At 45.5% G+C, this 24,120-nt stretch overlaps 1 protein-coding gene across 2 annotated transcripts in view; it reads left to right on the top strand.

The window, feature by feature from the left end:
- Positions 1–5,275: 5,275 nt before the first annotated feature.
- NOTCH2 (notch receptor 2) overlaps positions 5,276–24,120 on the top strand; it is a 162,544-nt gene continuing 143,699 nt past the window's right edge. For both annotated transcript variants that reach the window (XM_040998963.1, XM_040998964.1), the window contains exon 1: positions 5,276–5,526. In XM_040998963.1, coding sequence (XP_040854897.1) covers positions 5,454–5,526 — 73 coding nt within the window. In that variant the 5' untranslated portion in view covers positions 5,276–5,453. The remainder of the gene's footprint in view (positions 5,527–24,120) is intronic.

Genomic DNA, 24,120 nt, shown 5'->3' on the forward strand with positions numbered 1-24,120 from the left:
ACATCTCCACCCAGACATCCTGGGTTGCTACTAAGGTTTGGGGAAATCACCATTGAGTACGCTTAGATTGTAATAGAGACCAAAGAAATAGTCATCTAAATGCACACAGTGGAACACAGGCTTAGCTTTGGGGAGGGGCCAAATGCAAGAAAGTAGTTCCACCTTGCAAATCAGCCGGGAACCTCCTGCTCTTTCAAGGGCAGTCGGACACTGCTGTCACTCCTGAACATGGTTCCTTTCCGGCTGTCTTGATATCATTCCTACCTGCCTTCCATAGCAAACCTCCTTTTCCTTCTATATTTCCTGTACCTGGGAATACCCCACACTGCCTCCAGGTACTGAGGTCATCACGCTTGATTGTGTGTTTTTATCTAAGTAGTTCCTAATCTTAAGAGGCAAGTCCATCTTGTCTACATTCCCACACAATCTTTCCTAAATTCTTATCTTTGCACTTCAGGGGAAAAGCTCTGATCTCTATTGTTGGCTTGTCTATACATGCTGTCTACCCATACATGCTGTTCCCCTGTGCCTGGAACAGCCTGAAACCTCTACACATGAGAAATGTCCTTCTCTACCTGATTAATCTTTTGGCCCAGCTGCTCAGTCTTAGTTTAGTTATTGGGTTCTTCCTGAACTCCTTCTCTGACTACCTTTGGGTAAAGATAGGACTTGGTGGCCTGCATGCGTAAGCCCATTAACACTCCGCTTGTCACACTGGATCTTTATTTATCTTTATTTAATATCATAACAAATGTAACAGTGCTTGCATAGGATTCATGGTAAATATTCTTGAACCTGCTAGTTGATACATTAAAAGCATTCTCATTTGACTCAGTCTTTGCCAATTCCAAGTTGTTTCTTTGATTTGTAGTTTCCTTATATTTTGCTTTTGCCAACTTATATCATAGCTTCTCTCAATATGTATTTCAAAATGTGTCTTCTGTAATGGTCTTCACCCACTTCCATTACTTTTTTTAATTTTTAAAGAATTATTTTATTTTTATTGGAAAGGCAGACTTACAGAAAAAAGGAGAGACAGAGAGAAGGACTTCCCGTCTACTGGTTTACTCCCCAAATGGCTGCAATAGCCAGAGCTGAGCTGATCCAAAGACAGGAGGTAGGAGCTTCTTCTGGGTCTCCCATGTGAGTGCAGGGTCCAAAAGCTTTGGGCCATCTTTTACTGTTTTCCCAGGCCACAATCAGGGGGCTGGATGGGAAGTGCAGCAGGCAAGACACAAACCAGGATCCATATGGGCAAGGTGAGGAATTAGTCATGAGGCTATCATGCTGCACTCAACTCACTTTCATTTCTAACACCTCTTTATTCCTTTTGTCCTTACCAGAGGTATACATGAAGTTTAATATCATAACAAATGTGACAAAAATATCAGTGGTTACTTTTTCTTTTTTAATAAAAGCTTTCCGGCCTAGGGTAGCTTAGTAGCTGAAGTCCTTGCCTTGCATGTACTAGGATCCCATATGGGCACTGGTTCTAATCTCACCTGCTCTGCTTCCCACCCAGCTTCCTGTTTGTGTCCTGGGAAAGCATTTGAGGACCGCCCAAAGCCTTGGAACCCTGCATCCGCATGGGAGAACCCCAAAAAAAGCTTCTGGCTCCTGGCTTCGGACTGGTTCAGCTCTAGCTGTGGCAGCCACTTGGAGAATGAATCAATGGATGGAGGACCTTTCTGTATCTCCTTTTTGTAAATCTGACTTTCCAATAAAATTTTAAACAAAACGAAACAACCACCACAACAAAAAACCCATCAAAGAAAACCCACAAAAACTTTCATTCATTTGGGAGAGAGTGAGAGGGCTGGGAGAGGAGAGACCCTCTCACTCACTGTTTCACTCCTCAAGGACAGGTCAAAGTCAGGGGCTGGGAAGCTAATCCAGGCCTCCCAGGTTGCAGGGACTCAAGCCCTTAAGCCACCGCTGCCTGCCAGGGCACACATTTGCAGAGAGATGGAATCAGGAGTGGAGCCAGGACCTGCACCCGGAGCATTCCGATGTGGAATGTAGGGTCTCCACTGGTGTCTTACCACTAGACCAAATATTTCATCACAATTTTAAAAAACAATTTCAATATAACCAAGTCATTAAATACTGTCTTTAGGGCCCAGCACAGTGGCCTAGCGGCTAAAGTCCTCGCCTTGAATGCTCCGGAATCCCATATGGGTGCCGGTTCTAATCCTGGTGGCCCTGTTTCCCATCCAGCTCCCTGCCTGTGGCCTGGGAAAGCAGTCAAGGACGACCCAAGGCCTTGGGACCCTGCACCCGTGTGGGAGACTCGGAGGATGTTCCTGGCTCCTGGCTTCGGATTGGTTCAGCTCTGGCTGTTGTGGCCACTTGGGGAGTGAATCATCTTCAAGCAAAAATCAAACAGAAAAAAACTCTGTCTTTAGTGAGGAAACGGGATGATCAAATTAGATATACTGTGTATCAGCTAAAAATGTGTTTTTTTTCTGAACATATTTGTACAGATTTCAAGACTGTTCTATTGACATTTTTGATAGTTTCTGGTATTGTAAGATGACCACTTTCAGCTGTCAGCTTCTCATTAAAATACAGTTTGGGAACTGCCTGGGCCTGTGCTGCTCCTGACTTGCACCTGCTCAGTGTTGACTTACATCTAGTTCAAGATCTGTTCAGTGATAGACACTGGGGGTGAAAGAGGCCATGGTGCCTGCCCATAAGGACCTTCCTCATCTGCTTGAGAAGGTGGAAATACAAAGGGCCTTGTGTGACAAACGGGCACTGGTGTAAGATACAGAAGCCCCACTGGGGGTGGGGGCTGTCTGTGAGGGATAGCAATTTGTTACAGCGTCATCTTGACACTTTCTTAGGACCCAGCGATACGTGATTAGAAGTTCACAGTGAACAGGGAGGAAAGGGACTTTAGGAGTCATTCCAAGACAAGGGAACAGAAGGTCCTCAGACTGAAACAAGAAGCATGTTTGGGGAATCTCAAGTTGTTTGATGCTCACAGTGGATGCAGGGAGGATAGGTTTTGGGGGCTCAGTGAGGGAAGGCTTGTACCCACCAGTTATAGATGTTTGGACTTGATCTTAGAGGGGTCAGGGAGAGGCTCTGTGCAGAGAATTTCCCGCTCCGTCTGGAATGCAAACTCCGACAAGTCACACGGATCTTGCCCCCTCCCCCTGGGTTTCTTTGTGGAGATGATTGCCTATCCATCCCTTCTGACATCTACCTCATTCGTTTAGACCTTCACCACCCCAGGCCTGGTTTGTTTCACAAATTCCTGACCGGTCGTGGGGCCCCACTTCATCTCTGCCCCCTGACAGTTCTGCATGGGATTATCAGAACAACCTTCGTTTCCATCAATTTCTCTCCCTGACTTAAAAACCTCAGCGGGTTTCTAACACCTAGCAGACCACCACAATTGCCCCGCCTCCGCATACCTTTCGGCCTGTCACTCAAACTCTACACAATCTGATCCCAAACTTCTGCCCCTCCCTGAAGCCCCTTACTGCTAACAGAGCCAGAAATTGTCTGCTTTATAGCTATGCCTTTATGCAGGCTCTTCCCTGGGGGATTATCCCTGCAATTTGTCATTAATTTCAGCTCTTTTCTTAAAAGCCCACTTGTACTCAGGCCTGATCCATCCATGCAATATGTGGTGTGGTGTGTCTTGGAAAAAGCTTAAACATCCACAAATGGTATTCTTATGTCTCCCTTGGCAGTTGTTCAAAAATGACTGCTTTCTATATGTGAAGCACAGAGCTAGAGAAGAGAGACACAGTGATCTTTCATTTTGGAAGTCAAGGACCTGAAATTTTGCGTTTGGCACAATGGCTCAATTGGCTGATCTTCTGACTGCAAGCACCAGAACCCCATTGGAACATCAGTTTGTGACCCGGCTGCTCCACATCCCGTCCAGCTCCCTGCTTGTGGCCTGGGAAAGCAGTGGAAGATGGCCCAGAGCTTTGGGACCCCACACCCACGAGGGAGACTGGGACGAGACTCCTGGTTCCTGTTTTCAGTTTGACTTGGCTCCAGCCATGGTAAGCCGTTTGAGGAGTGACCCCATGATGGAAGATCTTTCTTTCTCTCCTTTAGTCTGTGAATCTGACTTTCCAATAAAAATAAAAGAAATTAAAAAAAAAAAAAAAAAAAAAAGAGCCTGAAAGTCCATCTAAGTCTCGCCGGCGAGTGCAAGGGCCCAACTGCTCAGTTCATTCTTGGTTGTTTTTCCCAGGTACATTAGCAGGGAGCTGGAACCAGCACTCTTGCTGGATGAGGCTTAACACACCATGTCACAACGCTGCCCAGGCACTGTTTTTGCCACTCTCATTGGGTTTTAAAGATTTATCTTTACTGGATACAGTCTTTCCAATTAGCATGTCGCATTTCGCTCTATTAAAATACATCATCCACCCATTCCTCTATGAGTGGGCATTTAAGTTTCCAATTTTTGGCTTTTGCAGTGCTACAGGTAACTATATCCTAAGATGGTTGGTTTTTGTTTTTTGTTTTTTTGGTTTTTTTGTTTGTTTTTTTGGTTTTGCAGACACTTAGTTTACTTTTGAAGTTCTTGTTCGAATTCCCAGTCCTTCCATCCAAGAACACCCCATTGGCACCCCTGCCCTAACTCGAAGCATCCACGTCTCGGCTTGTCAAAAGTAGCCGGTGCCTCGGGTATCCACGCTCTGTACTCACAGCAGCGTACCCAGGAAATACCGTCTAAACGAACGGGTGAATGCACGGGGATGGCACTCCCACAAGTGACGGCTCCCCAACCCCAGTGTTTTGTTTTTGTTTTTTTGCTTTGACAGCCCTGGTTGGACCCTCCCAACTTCCTCGGCCAGGGGCTGCAGGGGGGGAAGCAGTGGGCGCTGCGGGACGGCTGGGTGAAGTCTGACGCTTCCTGCCAAGTGCAGGATCCCGGCAGACCTCGGAGACGGGAGGTTTGCAGCCCTAACGCCTACACCCTCTTAGGACGAGGCGCCCTAGCGCCGAAGGAGTTAAGGCATCGGAACCCCGGCGCGGCCCGGCCAAGGAGCGGCGGCGTGGGGCTGCAGCCGAAGCTGGGCTGGGGGTGCCGCCGCCTCGTAGTAAGATCCCTCCGCGCGGGGCGCAGCCGGCGCTTCTTCCTGCGGGAACCCCCCGTGTGCCCGAGGCGGCGGCCGGCGACAGGGGGGCGGGGCTCCGCGCCCAGGCGGAAGGACACACGAGGCGGCCTCGCCGCACGCTCCACAAAGTTTCAGCCTAACTTCGGGCGGCGGCCGGGGCGGCTGGGGCGGCGGCCGGGGCTGCACGAGTCGAGGCGTTGGAACCGGAGCTTCGGTGGGGTGGGGGGAGGCGGGGGCGGAGCGCCAGAGAGGAGAAGGGGGTGGAGAGAGGAGGAAGCGGGGCTCCTCTGCCGGGACCCCCCCACCTCTCCATGTGGAGCTGCCCCGGCGGCCACGGCGGAGGAGGCGGCGAGCGAGAAGATGCCCGGCCCGCGCCACGCCGCGCTCTGGGCGCTCCTGGCGCTCTGGCTGTGCCGCGCGGCCCCCGCGCGCGGTGAGTACCGACCGGGCTGAGCCTCGCAGGTCTCCCCTCACCCCCTCGGGCGGCCGTGCCGACGGCGCCTTGCGGGGTCGCGTCCGTGCCGAGGGTTTGGGCATCTTCGGGGGGCCACTCTCGCCCCGGGTCCCTCCCCCGTGCGGCCGCCGCCCCCCGACGCGCCCGCTCGGCTGGAAGGGGGTCCGGGGCGGTTAAGGTCCAGCCACTGTCTCCTCGGAGCGCCTGCGTTGGGGACGTGGGGCGGTGTTTCGCCTTCCAGGTTCCGCGTCCTCTCCCCTCACCCCCCGGGCGCGGGGAGAGCCGAGGGCGGGCTGCGCGGGGCCGAGGGCGCGCCGAGCGCAGGAATGCCAGTCTGTGGCGCGGGCGGGCAGACGGGAGGGGGGCAGGCCTCGGAGCCCCGCGACTTCGGCTACACTGCCGTGCGGGCTCTGCGCAGCGTGGAGCGCAGTGCACGACCAGGAGCTCGGTCCGGTAGGGGACGGGGCTTGGCCGCGCTCCTGCATTTTGACACCGGGTCGGTTCCCCGGTGCTGAGCGCGCGTCTGTGTCGGCCCGTGGCTCGGAGCCCCGGCGTGGCTGCACTGGATCAGGCGCGCAGCCCTGGTGCTGCCGGCCGCGCTCAGTGTCCGGACCCAGGAATGTGGCGTGACGGCTGCCAGCTCCTCCAGCCTGGCAGCCGCGACGCTGCTCTGGGCACTGTTGGGGGTGGGGCAGGGGCGCAGGAGGAGACCTGGATGCCTGAGCTTTTGGCTTCCTTAGGGTTGTGTGTTTGCGTCAGTCTTTCCCAACTCAGTTGGGAGCGAGGAAAGGAAATCACAGACTTCACAGACTGATACCATGTCCCCCCACACACAGCTTCCAGGCTCCCAGTGTCTTCAGACTAATGGGGGTGGGAGGGTGCTTTGGAATTCGAATCCACCTATGCTCGGTATCTTCACCAATGAAATGGGAACGAAATCACCGAGCTAATAGGATTAGTTGAAAGAAGGTGTATACTAAGGTCAGGGCACTTGGAGAAGGCCCTCACAGGCCATCCAGGGGCTGTTTGATTCTTTCTGAACCCGGTGGTGGCTCATGCACATCTGTTGAACTAAAAGGGGCCCTTGCTTTTCCTGAGCCTGATCCGAAGCAAGATTTCACCTTTACCAGAAGAGGGAAAAATTAGTTCATGAACGGCCTCTCCTTTTTTAAAGAAAGGGTTAAGAAGATGATGAACTGCAGAAAAATATGATCTTTGTTCATTGTTAACAGGCAGTTGGCTTGCCAATCACAGTTGTTTTAAAAAGAGAACAAGGTTATCACCTGAAAGAAAACAGTACTGGGCTGTTCAGCACCAACCGGATACTTCTTGGAAAGTTCACATTTCATACACGGCTAGGTCCCCGAGAGTCCCAGCAGGCTGTGTGGCAGTGAAGCAAAGCTTGTTTCAGAGACATCGAATGAAAAGCGGATGGTGACTTTTTTTTCCCTCCCTTTTTCTTAGAGTGGAAGCTTTAGTGTAGCAGTGTGTTTAGGATGGAGACAGTGTAACCCTGGCAGGGGGAGGGGGCAGTCTCAGGGTTACAGTCCTTCGTCTGTCATTGCCTTGTTTCAGCAACCACCTTCATCCTCTGGTGTGTAGCGTGGTTCCCTGTAAAGTACAGCCAAAGGAATGAGAGAGTCGGAGTAAGGCTTGCTGGACACAGGGCCTCAGGGTAGAGAGCTGCCTTCATGCTGCTCCGTGGGGTGCCGCTGTAGGCAGCTAACTTAGGGAGTTCAGCCTCAGTGGTCCTCAAGTTGGCCCAAAGGATGGGACTTAGCTATCCTGATTTTTAGACAGGTGTCCTTTAGTTGCTCAACCACTGCAAAAGAGGAGATTAAAAAATCTGTTTCTTGGTACAAATCTTCAAGCTCAAAGGAGTCTAGCAACGAAGGCTTTTTGAATCCGGCTAATCTATTGTCGTGTTTTGCCAAGGTACCAATTATAACACACCCTTCCAAACTTTCGAGCACTTCTCTGTCTGGCTTGTGGCCAGATGTTAATTTAGACATCACTGAGTTACTAGGGCAAGGAGCTGTCAGCCTATCTGTCTCATTGTCTCAACAGCCATCCAGGACCACCCTTGCTCCTTGTTTTCCTTTGCTTTGCAATGGGAAGTGACTGCCTGGTTTTTGCTGCCTGCTAGATAATGTCTCAGCTTCATTGTTTTTTCCCTTCACATGAAGATGGGATTTGCAATTTTCCCTTCTACTTTCACTCCTTCCTGTATCCCTCATTATTCCCCTTTCGGGTTGGGGCGCAGAGGTAGAGACAAAGTGATGGTTTGTGGTCTCTCTTCTTTTCCCCTGTGTTTTGATTTTTAAAATTGTTATTTCTTCGGCATCTCTCTGGCCCATTCACACTCTGCTGCCTGTTCTGTAAGCTTCTCACCAGCGTGGAGTACAACTTCTGGTTCATGGGTTGCAGCTGCTGACTTCAGGATCTTTAAAGAATGTTTAGATTTAGTGGGATATGCTTGGGTGCTTCAGAGCAGCCTTACAATAGAGTTTTAAAAATATCACACCCACAGAAATTCTATTTTGCCCACAAGATTTGCATTGATCTAGTTCCCATTCTCTGATGCCATTCCAGGTGACCGTCCTCCCCACCTGCTCCACCATGGCAGGTCTTGGCTGCCCCCGAATCAGCTTTGTTTCTGACTCAGTCCCCAGTAGTTGTGTTACACTGGGCCTGAGGGGCTATAGTTTTCCAGTGCTTATGGGTGGTTCTCCCATAGGAATCTGGTTGGACTCCAGTGAGTTAGTCCATTTTTATGCTTTCAGATGTCTGCATGATGAGGTCTTTCCTTCTAAATTTCGATAATCAAAAAAAATTGTTAATTCTCTTTTTTTAAGAAAGATTTATTTATCTCTATTAGAAAGTCAGATTTACAGAGAGAAGAGACAGAGAGGAAGATCTTCCCTCCAGTGGTTCACTCCCCAAGCAGCCGCAGTGGCTGAAGCTGAGCCAGTCCGAAGCCAGGAGCCAGGAGCTTCTTTCGGGTCTCCCACATGGGTGCAGGGTCCCAAGGCCTTGGGTCGTCCTCGACTGCTTTCCCAGGCCACAGGCAGGGAGCTGGATGAGAAACAGGGCCACCGGGATTAGAACCGGCACCCATATGGGATCCCAGAGCATTCAAGGTGAGGACCTTAGCTGCTATGCTATTGTGCTGGGCCCAATTTTGATAATTTCCAAAGCAAACCAAATCCTGGCCAGCCACTCCAGTATTTAGCCCTTCTGACCCTCCAGGAATTTTTATATCACCAATATAAAAGTTATAGACTGTAATGTTACTTATTGTTCCTCAGCCCAGTGTATGGCCTCTGCGTGGTTACAAGAGCTTCATACACTTGGATGATGGTATAAAGCACCTCCACCCCTTTGCCAGCATCTCTTTTGTCTCAAGTATCATTTGCATGAATTTTTGTTTTGGACTCTATGCATTCACATTGTCTTAACAGTAAGCAGGAGCATGATTTGAACCAGGCTATAAAAATTTTTGCATCCTTATGATCATATTGTGTTCTTGTAGGAGTTTCCTGTCTTTATACCTCTGTGTGGATACCTCAACTTGAACTTGATGGTCTGCTGTTTCTTAATTCTCCTTTTCCTGTCGTCTTCCCTTTCTCTGGGTTTTTTTCTTCCTCATCCGTCTACAGTGTGTGTGGTATTGGGAAAGATGGCTAAGCTAGGAGATCCAAGACCAGGCTGCTCCTCCAGGTGTGTTGTTATTGGGGTTGTGACCTTGTGGGAGGGGAGTGTTTTGGTCCTCAGTCTGTGGTCGCAGAGCCAGTTCAGCGTTGTGATAAGCATTCTTCTCTTCTGGCCCTCGGTCCAGTGCCCTGGCCCCTCTCCACACTGCTTCCAGCTTGCGTACGGGGGAAGCTTATGTACACAGCAACACTGCAGACATCCTCAGATGCTTATGGGTAATGTTTGCTTAAGAAAAAGAGTTGTGTCTCTTCATTATGATGTTTATTGTGATACCCACACCCCTGCCCCTGTGCCTGGACTGACGCCTTGGCATCTCATAGGTACTCAAGCAATATTTACTCAGTTGAGCAATCACTTTTAGTCATTTTCTTATTTTGGCCTTCTTTGTTCCTTTTGGACATTTTAGTATTTACAAGAGTCAGTGCTTTACCTTACATTTGGGGGAAAAAAAACCCAAATTTTTCCTTCCCCCAGGTATTTAAACTTGCCAGTTTGCATTTCCGTGTGTGTGTGTGTGGTTTCTTTCTTCCTTCCTTTCTTTTTCTGATCACTTCTGCAATTTGTAAAGGTCACTTTGACTTTGGAATCTATCTTCAAAGGCCCTGGCATCCACCCCCTGCCTCCCACTCAAGTTCACTTCCACTGCTTCCTGTATTACTGTATTACTAGGCCAGCAATTTCTATTGTTTTGTTCAGAGCTGCTAGCCATACTTCACTATAACTTTGTTATTCTAGAGACTAATCATATTTAAAATAACATTTTAAACATTAGCATTAACTAAGTTTATACATGTTTTGGTTTTTGTTTTGTCTTAAGCTGAGCATTGTAAACTTTTACTCGGCTAAGTAAGAGGATGTGTGCATTGAGCAGAAATATATATATTCCCATCAAGGTAAGTCTTTGAGAGAATGAGCTCTCTCTGGAGGAGGCTCTTCCTCATTGAGGGCAGGATCTGTGCCACATTCCTCCCTGCTGTGTGCTGTGGCACTTGCCTGGTAAATGCCCCAAGTGCAGTGTCACCTGAACAGCAGGTCTTGGTCACAGCACCTGTGACTCCTGCTGTGCCACCCAGTAGGAGAGGTTTATGGTAAGCAAGGGGTGTGTCTGTGATGCACCTTTCTCCTTTGAAGAGATAGGATCAGTTGAAAGCTACTCCACCTACTTTTATGCTGTCCCTTTTTATTAATTAAGGGCTGGCTGAAATTTTCCTCATTGTTGATTTGGGTGTTGACAGGAACTCCTTTTATCAATCCCAAGCTGAATCTAATCCTGGCCCTTGCTGTTGGGGGGTTCAGCCCCCTGCCTCCAGAGGCGGTGGGATCCATCTTGGGCCAGCTGTGACTCTCACTGCTGTCTGCCTCTTGGTGACTTCAATGAGAGGGTTTCCTCTCAGGGATTTGTTCTGCAGAGTCCCGAGCCCCTGTGGGTGTCAGGGGTAGTTACATGGTCCTCTAGGAAGTGACAGCTCCCTTTCCCTCTCTGAAAGGAGTGAGATCTGGTGAGGAGCGAGAGGATGATTTGAGCTGGGATGCTGGCTGGAATGATCCATGTGATCCCTGGCTTTCTCTCCTCTCTCCCTGCTTGGCTGGGCTGCTGTGGGAGGGATTTGTTGAGCAGTGTTCCCTGACTTAGGGCAAGACACCTGGGGAGTTCTCCTGGAGACTCTGATGTAGTCACCCTGGAATGGTGTTTGGGAGTTGGTATGTTTAAGAAATAGCCAGGTGATTGTGTTTAGGGAAGTTTTGGAATCATTGCAGAGTAAATCTGGGACAGTTAAACATTTTGTTTGTTTGCTCTTTGATAGTGCTAGAGATAGGCAACTTTTCCTGGATTCTTTGTCCGGTCTCTTCCCTGCCTCCCCTTGAAAGCCTGCCGACTGGAATGCTCAGCCTAGCCTGGTTTCCCTGTGAGGCTAATAAAGAGTTTTTCTTTTCATGGTCTTCAGAAATAATAACCTGCCAGGTATCTTATGTCTTTGGACTGCTGCTTTGTTGGGTGTGAATGCTGCCTGAGAAGCCAAGATGCCTTGGCGGTCCCCAGGCCTTCAGGTGTGCATGTAGACTTCTGTCCCCAGACACGGCCGTACCACCCTGAGTGTTCCTGACCTCGTCTGATCTCAGAAGCTAAGCAGGGTCGGGCCTAGTTAGTGCTTGGCTGGGTGACTTCTACCCTCAGCCTGGAGAATGGTGCCTCTGTCGAGGAGGTCTGTTTGCTAACTATGGGCATGTATCTGAGGGCAGGAATTTCCCTGAGAGCTGTTAGTGTGTGCTGATCACCTGTGTCAGGCAGCCCAGCTATTGGGGTGCCAGGGCTGCTGCATCAAAGGAAGAAGGGGAGAGGGGAAAGATGGCCTCGAGGGCCTCTTGAGCAACATAGGGCCGTCTGTCAGGAGGGGCCAGGAGTGCCACTTGGACTGGTGTCACTGAGGTTGCTGTCCCTGACCCGCGGTGGGTCTGGAAGCTTGTGCTCACTTGCAGTGCTAGGAGGTTGGCTTTAGGTCTGGAGTCTTTTCCCTCCTCTTCTTTTTGAGGGGAACACGAGCTGTGTGGCAGAAAATGATTTTTTGGCTTTACAAGGAAGAGTAAAGCCCCTGAGGGAAGGATTACAGGAGCCACAGCTTTGGATGAGTAAAACAAAGTGATTATTGTATTAAGCTACATACAAACACAGAAGTTTCTACAGAAGTTTCTGTTGAGTTCTTTAGCCACCAACTCAGGTTGGTTATCTTTGTGGCCCTGCAAACACTCCGTGGTGGCTTGGGGAAGATTGGGCTGTGTTTTCACTAGGAGTTTTTGTGTTTCCCTTGGCTCTGAGTGGGGAGAAGTACAGGATGTTCTGCTCTCCTGGCAGTGTGGGAATCATTGCCCAAGCAGAAGACAGGGTCTTTTCCCCAGGAGCTGACATCGTCAGGGAGACAAGACTGTTGAGCATGTAATTTGGGATGTGGTGTACATCATGTTGTCATTTTTCTATATTCCCTGAAAAGAGTTTCCTGCATTCAAGGTGAATAAGAGCCGTGTGGCCTGGTGGAGTCAACACCAGGGCAGAGCCTGAGACCACCAGGGAGCAGCGACCCCCAGCTCACCCTTGTTGGGCTTCCATGCTGTGGTGAGCTGCCTTGCCCTCTTCTTTCTCTGCTATAATTTACAAGGATCAAAACTTGAAAAGACAAAGACCCCTTTGTGCAGTGGGGGTGTAAATATCCATTTGGCACACGTTGTGGTGTCTATTATGTCTATTAGTGGGTTTGTGGCAAGAGACAGAGCTGTTTTCCCAGTCCCATGTGACAAGCCTGATCCTGGACAAGCTGGGATAGGGAGGCCTTCTTTGGAAGATCCAGTTCATGGTGACAGTAGCCGAAGGAACTTGTCATCCCAGCCAGGCAAGGACTGCGCTTTGAGGTGGACACACCCAGAGTTGCTGCCACAGGTGGCATTGATTAATCATACGAACATCTCTCTCACCCTTTTGTACTTGTCTTGGCAAAACCCTGTTCTCCCAGCTTCGAAGAGCTTGTACTTCATTAAATATGATTCAGCGAGCTGTTAGGGGGTCATTTCACTGGCCCTCACCCATCTTAAACTGAAGGCCAGGTGATGAGGGGCTTGGGTGTCTTATCCTTTCAGACTGAAGCACCTTTCCCTGGACACCTGCCGAGGGCAGTTTCTGGTCTCCAGATTAGTCACTTTTGCCAGATACTGGCAGCTGGGTGGCAACCCTGGGTTCTCTGACTGCATTAGGCCAGCACCATGCCAAGATGGGTTCATCACTGCACAAAGACAGATTGGATCTCTGGGTGTTGCACAACCTGTTTCTGGGGGAAGAGTAGTTTTCCCACCCTAACATATGTTTATTCATGTGAGGAGAGTGTATGTTTTGTGAGGTAAGGAAAACATGATGATAATATTTTGATTGGAGTCAGATATTGTCTCCTTAATAATATGTTGTCTTTTAACAAATAGCATCCCTTTAAAGTATAGTCCTGCCTGCTGAGTAAAGTGTTGTACAAGAACCTGTGGTTTCATTCTAAAGTATACTACCTTGTTCAGAGGCAGGTGTATTTTTAAATTGTTATTTGCTTTTTCATTTCTTTTTATTCTTGTGTCTTTTTTTTTTTTTTTTGGTGATGGGTTTGGAAGGCTTTCTTGTTTTGTTAATTTAAAGATTTATTTATTTGAAAGGTAGTGTGTTGGAGAGAAAGAGATTTTCATCCTCTGGGTCACTCCCAAAAGGGCTGCAATAGCCGGGACTGGACCAGGCAGAAGCTGGGAGCTAGGAGCTGCTTCTGGGTCCCTCACGTGGGTGTCAGGGACCTAATTACTCGGTCCGTGGTCTGTTGCTTGCCAGATGCGTTAGCAGAAGCGGGATTGGAGTGGGGTAGCCGGATGGGGTGTTGGCAGTGCTGGCTGTGTTGTAATATCAGTTCCATCTGGAGGTTTTATGTCACACACATTTCTGTGCTGGCATGTGTTGAAATTGATCTCTACTAGGGACAGGTTGCTGTGTTGGCCTGTCTACCCACCATTCAAACAAAAATTATTAAATACTGTCACTGTCTGTTGAGTTCCTAAATATGAATAGCCACAAAACCAGATAGTACTGATGATTTGTGAAGTGTGTAAGCTGCAGGCATTTTAAAATTCTCTACTTACACACTGTTGTTTAGAAAGTATCAAGGTTTACTGAAGTTAGAGGATGCACGTATTTGAATTATTACCTTTTCTTTATGTTTTCTCTGCTGGAAACATGACTATCTGCTAGATCTTCCTTAACTGGAAACATCAAGGTCATTTACTTTGTAACAACAATCAAAGCACTTTCTCATCCTTATGAGGAGTTGTTAGGAAAAGACCATATCCTGTGAATCATGGAAGTGTTTGGCATTGTGTCACTAAAGTAAGTATCAACATACAGTGGCACTTGAGACATATAATTCTCAGAGATTTAAGGCAGATTGTTGTAACCAAAAACAAACATTGTAACAGTTTAAGGTAAGTTTACATAGCAACAGAATTATTCCTCATGTTTACACATAATAACTCGTATTTATACTTTGTTTATTTTCTCTGGCACTTTCACAAGATCTTTTTGTAGGGAGGGGTAATTTAAAAAGCAGTTATTTAAAGGTAGTTAAGGGTGTTTGAAAAATCTAGGAAAGTGTAAGAAAAATATCCATAGTTTTTCTACTGTTACTATTTTTGTACACATTTCTGGTCCATTTTCTACTCTAACAATTTTAGCTGTTGATGTATGATATACAACTACCTGTTCTTTTCATTAGCAGTGTAAATACTTTTCATATTTTCAAGTTTTTTTTTTATACATTTAATGGTTAATTAATAGATTTATGGTGTTTTGAAACTCTTGTTTTAGCTCTTCACACTATCACTTTCATACTGGAAGACATTTCCTCCCTTAGAATTTTTCCAAATAAGCTGATTTTTTAGAAGAGAATTTATTACACCAAAGAGAATATGTTTATAAGCCTTGAAAGTAGAAAATTAAAATTTTCAATAATCCCACTGTCCCTAACTCATATCAATGGTTAATATTTTGATGTAATTAATTATTGTGATTGAGATTTCTAGCATATGTTTTCTATGATTTTTACTAATTTTATTTTTAAAAGAATATTTTTTTGAAAGGCAGATGTAGAGAGAGAAAGAGAGAGCGAGTGAGAGAGAGAACACTTCCATCTGCTGGTTCACTCCATAACCAGTCTCAACGGCTGGAGCTGAGCCAATCCGAAGTCAAGAACCTGGTGCTTCTCCCACGTCTCTGATGTGGATACAGAGGTCTAAGGACTTGGGCTGTCTTTCACTGCTTTCGCAGGCATGTTGTCAGGGATCTGGATCAGAAGTGGAGCAGCCAGGACTGAAACCAGCACCTGTATTGGATGCTGGCGCTGCAGGTAGAGGCTTAACCTGTTATACCACAGTGCACACCAAGGTTGTCTATTTCTCACTAAGTCAAAGTGAATGTTTTCCCTCATATATAGTTACCCTTTAAGGATATGATTTTAAAGGTTGCACACTGTTCTGAAAGACCCATCATCTTTCATTTAAACAAATAGCTTGGTTTCCAGTTTTTACAATTATAAATACTATTGTGCCCGAACATTGTTCTGTGTAAACTTGGGTAAGAATCTGTATTTCCAAAAGTCAAGCTATCTTGTCAAAGAGTGCGGACCTTCTTGTGGTTTTGATACACACTGCCAAATTCTGTTTCATGTGGCTTGACTAAGTTGTGTTTTCATTAGTGGAATTAGACACTCAGTGTTCTCAATCATTGTGAACGTTAGTGTTTTTCCTTTTTAAACTTTACCAAATGGCACCTCGTTTTAAGTGACCTCTCTGGTTACAGTAATATTCACTGTTTACTTGTATGGTCAGTTTCCTTTTGGATTGCCTTTTGTTTTTATTTATTTTGGCAACTTGTGTATTTTCCCCGTTAAGATGTTCAGTTGTTTGGTTGCTGATATGAAAATCTCTTTAAAGTTAAGTCTTAGTTCATTTTCTTAAACGTCTCACTGTACATACTGAAGTAGCATGAAACCTATAATATCTTACACCAATCTTGATATTAAAAACTTATTAATAGATTATTGTTTTTTTAGCTTCTGATTTCTAGTTAGCTTGGTCTTATTTTTTTTTTTATTTACTTGATAACTGGAATATTTTGCAGTTACTTTAAAATACTAATCTGTGTCATAAATTAACAGGCTGTCAATTATATGTACCCAGGAAGTACACATTTAATTGAACACTTAGTGAAAATGACATTGGAGGAAAAGTGTCTTCTGGAGCCAGATGTGTACTGTGGGGGGAAGAGTGTTTATCTGCAGCTGCTGGGTCTTCCTGGAGACCTAAAACTGAAGCATGCCGTTCCTCTGAGAGATGGGGCTGGCGCCGTGTGTACTGTGCTCTGGTGTTCTGGGACCTGATGGGTCAGCCTGGACAGTGCTTTACCCAGGCAGTTTGGTCAGACAACTGGATGACTAAGACTCCCACCCCTAGCCAAATTGATTAGTTGTGGGACAGAGAGCTGACTGAAGCAACCTGTTGTTTTGGCACCCCACGGACAACACCTGTTTCTTCCATTTCTCTCCAGCCTCCCACGGCTCCAGCCCAGTGCTGTGTGCACAGTGGGTAGGAGAGCAATGTTATTGCTGAAAAATGTTGCAATAAAGAAGACTAGATTGCTTTTTTTCCAACCCTGTGTGTTGCTAAAGCGCCCCACTGCTTCTGACATTCAGTATTCCAGCTGAACTCTACGCTGAGGCCCTGTAGGTTTTCAGTGTTTGAGAGTAATTTCAGGCAATATGAATGCTTTCTTAAGTATCATTGGAATTTACTGGGCTGGTTCTTTGCCAGCCGCTACCATATTTAGCATGAGGAGACCTGGGGAATGAGGACGTTTCTGACCAACCAAAGAAGGAAACTTTTCTGAAGGATTGCAAGTCTTTTCTTTCTTTAAAAAAAAATTTTTTTTTCAAATAGAAATTAAGAAAATGACAATTACTCTTGAGATTACTGTTTATAGTCACTGATCTTTGTTCTGTAGCCCCTCTACATAATTTGCAAATGGGTAGAGATTTGATCATGAACTTCTTTTTCCCCCTGAAATCTAACACTGTTTCTTGAAAGTAAGAGAATGATTTGACCATAACCTGCATGTGAAGCTATTGATTGAAGATGTTGATGGGCATTTGTTGTCATTTTCCTTTAAGGTTTACTAGAACTTTCTTGTTTTTTTCTAATATGAATTTTTTTGGCCCAGTCCATGTCTCCACTTTCCTTTTGGAACTGTTGGCCTTCCCTGTATTGCTTAATACCTCCCTGCCTTGGTTTTTCCATTTAGAGATAAAGATAGCTTTTTCCTCCCAGAACTTTGGTGGAAACTGAGCTTCAGAGGGGACGTTATGCAGTTGTATGCCCTTACTTACCCCTAGATAATAAATCCCAGACCAGAGCTGAGATTCAAACTTGTGGCATCAATTTCTTGGGGCCAGTGTTGTGGTACAGCGGCTTGAGCTGCCACCTGCAATACTGTCGTTCTGTGTTGTGTAGGTTGGCATCCTGGTTGCCAGTTCCCTACTAAAGTACTTGGGAAGGCAGCAGCAGATGGCGTAAGTACTTATTTCCTTGCCACTCAAGTGGGAGGTATGGGTGGAGACTAGGCTATTATGACTATTTTTGGGAAGTGAACCAGCAAATGAAAGATGTCGCTATCATTAATTAATTTTAACATTATCTTTTTAAGATAACCAACGTGTTAGGAATGTTTTTCCATGTTATGAGTACTTAAGAAATGGATGGATGCTAGTAGACCAGTCTTTCGGTATCGTTGCCCTTCTGAGTTCATTTGGATTCCTAGGCCGAGTCTTTAAGACAGAGTGGCCACAGCAGTGAGCTCGCTCTTTAGTGCTGCTCTTGGGAGCAATAGCCCAGCCCCCATGGGCTCTCCATGGGACTATTTTAGGTTGAATTCAGAAAGACTTCACTTTGAGAGGGGAGTTGTCAGCTTTTGGTGTGGGGGTGGGGAAGTTAATAACTCCAAGTGTGACAGCCTTACAAGTCTGGCTTTAAATTTACTAACCTTTTGCCCTTGGGCAAGTTTCTAACACTGTTTCTCAATTTTATTATTTATAAGCTGAGGATAATAGCAGTGTGTAATTGTTGGAGTTGTGCTGAGGCTTAAATAGGTTAGTAGGTGCTAAATGGATAGGACAGTTGGTAGTAGTGTTTTTAATGTTGAACTTGTTGACTTTATTAGTGATGGGCTTTTCTGTTGCATTCACTTTTCTTTAATTAGAATTAGATGAGTGATTAGAACTCTTAATGAGCAAATAGGACCTTTACCTTTGCAGTGAGTGGATTGTGCACTGATTTTCTGTGACTTGAAAATATTTATGGATATTATACTCAAGTCTGTTCCCTCAATGGGCACACTTCCAATTTGAAGAAATTTTGTCTGTTATGACAAATTGCGTCAATAGGTGTAAAGTCATTCTTGTTATTTATTACCTGGGTATTTGAGGTTGGATGTTGTATTTGGTGCAAATACAGTAATTTTTTTAAAAAAGATTTATTTATTTTTATTGGAAAGTCAGATATACAGAGAGGAGGAGAGACAGAGAGGAAGATCTTCCATCTGCTGATTCACTCCCCAAGTCACTGCAATGGCGGGTACTGGCACTGATCTGAAGCCAGGAACCCAGAGCTTTTTCCAGGTCTCCCACACAGGTGCAGGGTCCCAAGGCTTTGGCCCATCCTCGGCTGCTTTCCCAGGCCACAGGCAGGGAGCTGGAAGGGAAGTGGAGCTGCTGGGATTAGAACTGGCATCCATATGGGATCCTGTTACATTCAAGGCAAGGACTTTAGCTGCTAGGCGATCCTGCCGGGCCCTGATTTTTTTTTTTTTTTAGGTATGAAATCTGGCTCAATACTTTTGTTCTCAAATTTCTTGTGATAGAACAATCATCATGTGTGATTCAATGTCACTATATAGAATACTAGTCTGAAGCAATAGTACTTTTATTGGCTTAAAGCAGTTCATGAACTGGACATTTTGAAATAATAAAAATATTGCATCATTTCTTAGGGGCTCTTGAAAGTTTGGGGAACCACACATCTCTTGTTTTGAAGATGAGGAAAACAGAGACTAAAGAAACCATGTGACTGGCCAAGTGGTCCAGAACTGGGTTGGGGCTGGAGCCACGTTTCTGGGGATTGTTCTTCTCTACCAAGGGTGGGGAAGTCTGCCAAGGACCATTTGAATATCACAGCATCATTTGTGGATCATACAATATTAACAGCTTAAAAGTTAGCCTGCTATAGATTTGTTGAGGTTTGAGTCCTGTCTGTGGTTGCTTTGGCAGGGCCAGACCAAATGATTTTTGCAGGCCTTATTCGGCCAAGGGACTGGATGTTCCCCACTTTTGCTGTAGATTCACAACTCAGGGGATGTATCAACCACCCGATGGTTACTGAGGTCTGAAAAGGGTTGGTGTCAGAGCCAACCATAGGAAGGAGAAGGAAGGATGGGGGAAGGCAGAAGTGTGGTTACATGGAAAGTGTTGGTGACAGCAGAGAGAATATTTGCCTGTGAGCCCTTGTCTGTTCCTTTGGACTTCTTGGTAGGGGTTAAGACAGCCTAGCATTTCTGGTGCCATTAGTGATTCAGCATTGGATTAGCCAGGACTGGTGGAATTAATTACTCAGAAAAGGGCTTCATATTTTAACATTTGTTTCCCATGACGGTTTGCTTATCTCAAGGTTTGGCAGCCTTGAACAAATGGTTGTCAGGTTTTTTGTTTTGTTTTGTTTTGTTTTGCTTTGTTTTAAGACAAAACTCCAAATTTTATTTTGTAGATTTAGTAAACTGTCTTTTGCCTCCCACTCCCTTCTGCTCCCTCTATAATTATTTCTAAGACTTTGTTTTTCCATTGTGGGAGCACTATGAAAGAGCTTCTTTTATAGTCTGAGATATTTATAATTATGGGTAAGCACACAGTTTACAGAAAATATAAGTGGTGCGTATGTTAATTCAAATACTCTTAAAGCACTTAAAATATTTTCCTACAATTTAAGTCTTTCCAAAAAAAGCAGCTGAAACTGCTTACAGTGAGAGAGAGGTACCCACGGACGACAGCAGAGTTTGAATAATTAATATAAATACCTGTTGAACATCATTTTGAGGAAATGTGTTTGCAGGGAAACTGATCAAGGCATTCGTCTTTGTCCACAGAGTGAACAGAACGGAGAGCTTTCTCTGTTCTCACGGGGCTCCTGTGAGCAGCAATAGCTTCCTTAAACCGAGGGTTTACTGTGTGGCAGATGCTTGTTTCCCTTAGTCCTTCCAGTAGGTGTTGGGATTCCTACTAACAGGTGCGTAAGAAGCGATCATCCACGTCACCTGGGTATGGAGAGGTACCCCCTCGCTTAACTCCAAAGCTAATGTACAGAACCTCAGTAAGAAGTGTGTTTGTGTGGAAGAATGCTGTTGTCCCAGGGATAATGTAAGCTTGGATTGGACAACGTTTTGTGTACTTACAGTTTACTCTCCTCAACAATATCTGAATATTTGCATAGCAGGAGAATTATCTAAATGTCGAAATACGATTTTTGAGGAGAATGTATGCTTTTTCTGAATATGTATATGTCACCGCAAGTGGATTTGTATTTGTTGTAATCCATGGGAAAAAAGAAAGTCCATGGAAAGTTATTTAATGTTTCTTTCCCTGTTCGTTCCTGAACCCCGAAAACATTCCTTAGTAGATTAAGGCTAGGAATGACTGTGCAGCTTTTTTTTTTTTTTAATGAAAAAAGTTGGAAAGATTTAAAATGGAAACCTAGTTGTATTTACACTCAGTGTGGGTTTTTTGAGAGTCTCTTTAGCTACCGGTTGCTTCCCCTTGACTGTGCAGTCGCATCCTTTTTGTCCTGTTGGGAGAGGTGTGGGGGTGACTGCCTAAACTGCCTGCCTGCCTCTGCATCTGCACAGCAACAGTTACTAAAGCTGCCCAGCACCACCACCCTCTGGCTGAGCAACATTGGAATTAACTGTGTTCAGCATTTCTACACATGCTATCCTGGAACGAGCGTGAGGATGACTGACCTTTTGTTTCCTCTAAACCTTTTCCTTGTTATGGTCCCCATAGTATTGAGCACAGGTGGCCATCTGTACCACTGAATGAGAGGCATATATATGACGCCAACACATAATCCCTGATTATCCCTTCAGCTATGTTCTTAGACATGTGGCTCCTTCCAGATGTGCCAGATGCTCCCCCGAGCCTTAGTGGTGTTAGCCTCTAGTTGACTGGTGAAGGAGAGCATGCACAGGGTATTAAGGGAGGTGGAAAAAAAAAAAGCAACCAATGACAGCATTACTTTGTGTGTGTGTGTGTGTGTGTGTGTGTGTGTGTGTGTGTGTGTGTGATTTACTTATTTGCAAGTCAGAGTGGCAGAGCAAAGGAGAGAAGTCTTCCACCTCCTGGCTCGCTCCCCAGATGGCCACAATGGACAGGGCTGGGCCGGCCACGAATCAGGAGCTGGGAACTTCATGGATGGCTTGGTTCCAGGTACTTCGGCCATCCCTCACTGGTATTTTTGATTCATTAGCAGGGAGCTGAGCAGCAGGGTCTGAGCTGGCACTCTGATTTGGGATGCTGGTGTCCTGAACAGCAGCTTACCTGCTGCTCCAACCCCAACTTAGTTTTAATTCTCAGAAATTATTTCTAGATACCCTCTCCTGCTCGTTTTGCCTTTTGCCTTAGGATAGTTTTGAAGCTAGATAGAACTGGCTCTATTCTAAGAATACTGGACATGCTGTTTGTCTCTCGGTTCCGTTCCATATACAGTTGGAATCGGGGCAGTGTGTAATTTGTAGGACTGTGTATAAGTGCTGGAAACAGTATGTGTAGTTGTGCTTGCAGGATTTTGGGTACAAGCAGGCACCCAGGTGCAAGCATTCTGAACTTCACACTTCGTTAGTCTGATCATTTCCACTTTGGGAGCTACAGTCTGGGAGTCCTTGTCTCTGTAGCTCTGTTTTAATTTCTTTAATGATTCTGTTCAGGCTGTGCTACACTACCAAGGCAAGATTATGGATAACCTGAAGTACAGACTACTGACCATACTATTGCCTGTCCAGCAATTCCAGGTTTAATTTAGTGTGCATTCAAAACTTCTAGTGTTTTGTTGTTTGTAGTTTACAATGTCTTATACTTCTCCCCTCAGAAGCAGCTGTTTCATGGGAAGAAAATTATGTAGGCTTTCAAAGCGAAGTTGAAGGATCCTACTTGGTTGGGTTGTTTCCTTTTTTTTTTATTCACAAGTCTGCATGGAAATCAGGTTTGAAATATTAGAAGCAGTTGTTTTTCAGCATTAGGAAGGCTTATCTAATCAAGCATGTGAAGTGGCCTGTGTCGGACTTTTGTGCTGGAGAAAGCTACGGGAGGCTGAGGAGATTATTGATCTTGCTTATAATTCCTGAGCATTGTTGAGGCAGTAGGAGAACAACATGAAAATTGTTTTTTTGGAAAGTTACTGGCGTCAGTTGCCGTGTATATGTTCCATTCCCGTGTAGCCTGGAGGAGTAGGCTCTGTAATAGTGCAGGTGTATGTGACCTAACCTGAATTATGTAACCATTTATCATTCTTATATTATATGGTGATGATCTTCTGTCTCATGGAGATTTTTCACTTGGAATTTTACTAAAATATTTCACATTAAACAGTGCTTTCCATTTTAGAATCATCTTTATAGACGATCTTATTTGAACCACTAGTCAGTTCAGATAAGGAGGAAGAGCTAGTTAAGTAATTTAGTTGTACAGGTGTTAAGTCTCCCGTGTCCCAACTCAAGTCTTAGGACACAAGATTAGTATGCAGCAACTCCTTGTCTAGAACTAGTTTCTGATATCCAGGGTAGACCTTGTTTCATTGTAGAGTACCAGGTTGCTTCCTCCATAATGTTCTTAAATCTGAGTTTGTTCCTGTCATGCTCAAGGCTTCTCTTCTGTTCTACTAGCTTTATTGGGAAGAGAATGACAGTAATGAAACAGATTTTGAGAGTAAGTCCTTCCTTCCTTCCTTTCTTTTAAAAAGATTTATTTATTTTAAAAGCAGTGTAACACACATGCACACAAAGAAGGAGAGAGAGAGAGAGAGAGAAAGAGAGAGAAAGATAAAAAGAAAATTTCTTCTATCTGCTGGTTCTCTCTTCAAATAGTCACAATAGTCAAGTGTGAGCTAGACCAAAGCTGGGAACCAGTAACCACATCCAGGTAGCCAGTGTGGGTGGCAGGAACTCAGGTACTTGAGCCACCTGCTGCTGCTTCCCAGGCGCATTGGCAGAGGCAGCCGAGTTGGAAGTGGAGTAATTGATTTGAAGTGGTACTTGAGGGAGATGTAGGTGTCCCCAGGGATGTCTAGCTCAACACACTACAAGGCCCACCTTGGTGGCTTTTCTTAAAGCTGGTGTGCGCCTGATTTGTTACTCAGTCATCACTGACACCTACACAGGATGTTTATCCGAAGTGAAACAGGCAGGAGGACATGGCTGACTCAACTCAACCCGTCACAGCTTCCATATGCCCTCCCTGTGAGTCCAGAATGTCCTGTTCACTTACAGACATTTTATATTCTGTGATATCTGTTCCTGAGTGTGTTTCTTCAGTCATTTTAAATGTCTCAAGTCTTGGTTCTTCTTGAGTAGCCTAAAATGATTGTTACTTTCTTCAAGTTTCCCTACGATTTCTTAAGAACGTATATTCCTTACTGTAATTTTGTTATATAGCTCCTGGCATTGCTCCGCTTAGGCAGTATAGTTTTAAAGAGAATTCAAATTGACATGGAGACAGGTGTGTCATTATTGCACTGTCACTTATGTTAGTGCACTTCAGCTTTTCTTCTTTCCTTTTAATCAAAATGAGGAAATAGAAAATGTTTTGTTACGGTGCACCCACAAGGAAATGTGTATCTAACCTCTGTGGGAACTGTAACTGATACATTTTAGGGAGGAAAATGCAAGATGGTTAAAATTTTAACTGTCAAATGTTTATAGAGGAAGAAACACTAGCGAAATCCTATACTGCACTTGATTTTAGCTCATCAGTTGTAAGGCTTATGACTTAGACAAGGACCCCTTCCTTCTGAAACACTCCTTTCCACAGTCATGCACTTTACAAGCTGTGCCTTTGTTCAAGACGTTTTTTAGGTGTCCAGGGTATGAAACCTTGAGGAGGGGTCCACTAATTGAAATTTTGGTCTCTGACATCAACAAAATGCTGAACTGGTCGTTTTGACACATGCAACAATCCAGTTCTACGTTGCACCATACCCTGTGGTCAG

Source organism: Ochotona curzoniae, unplaced genomic scaffold (assembly GCF_017591425.1).
Source record: "Ochotona curzoniae isolate NIBS_2020 unplaced genomic scaffold, NIBS_Ocur_1.0 scaffold_1037, whole genome shotgun sequence".
In the NCBI taxonomy this organism is placed as follows: Eukaryota; Metazoa; Chordata; class Mammalia; order Lagomorpha; family Ochotonidae; genus Ochotona; species Ochotona curzoniae.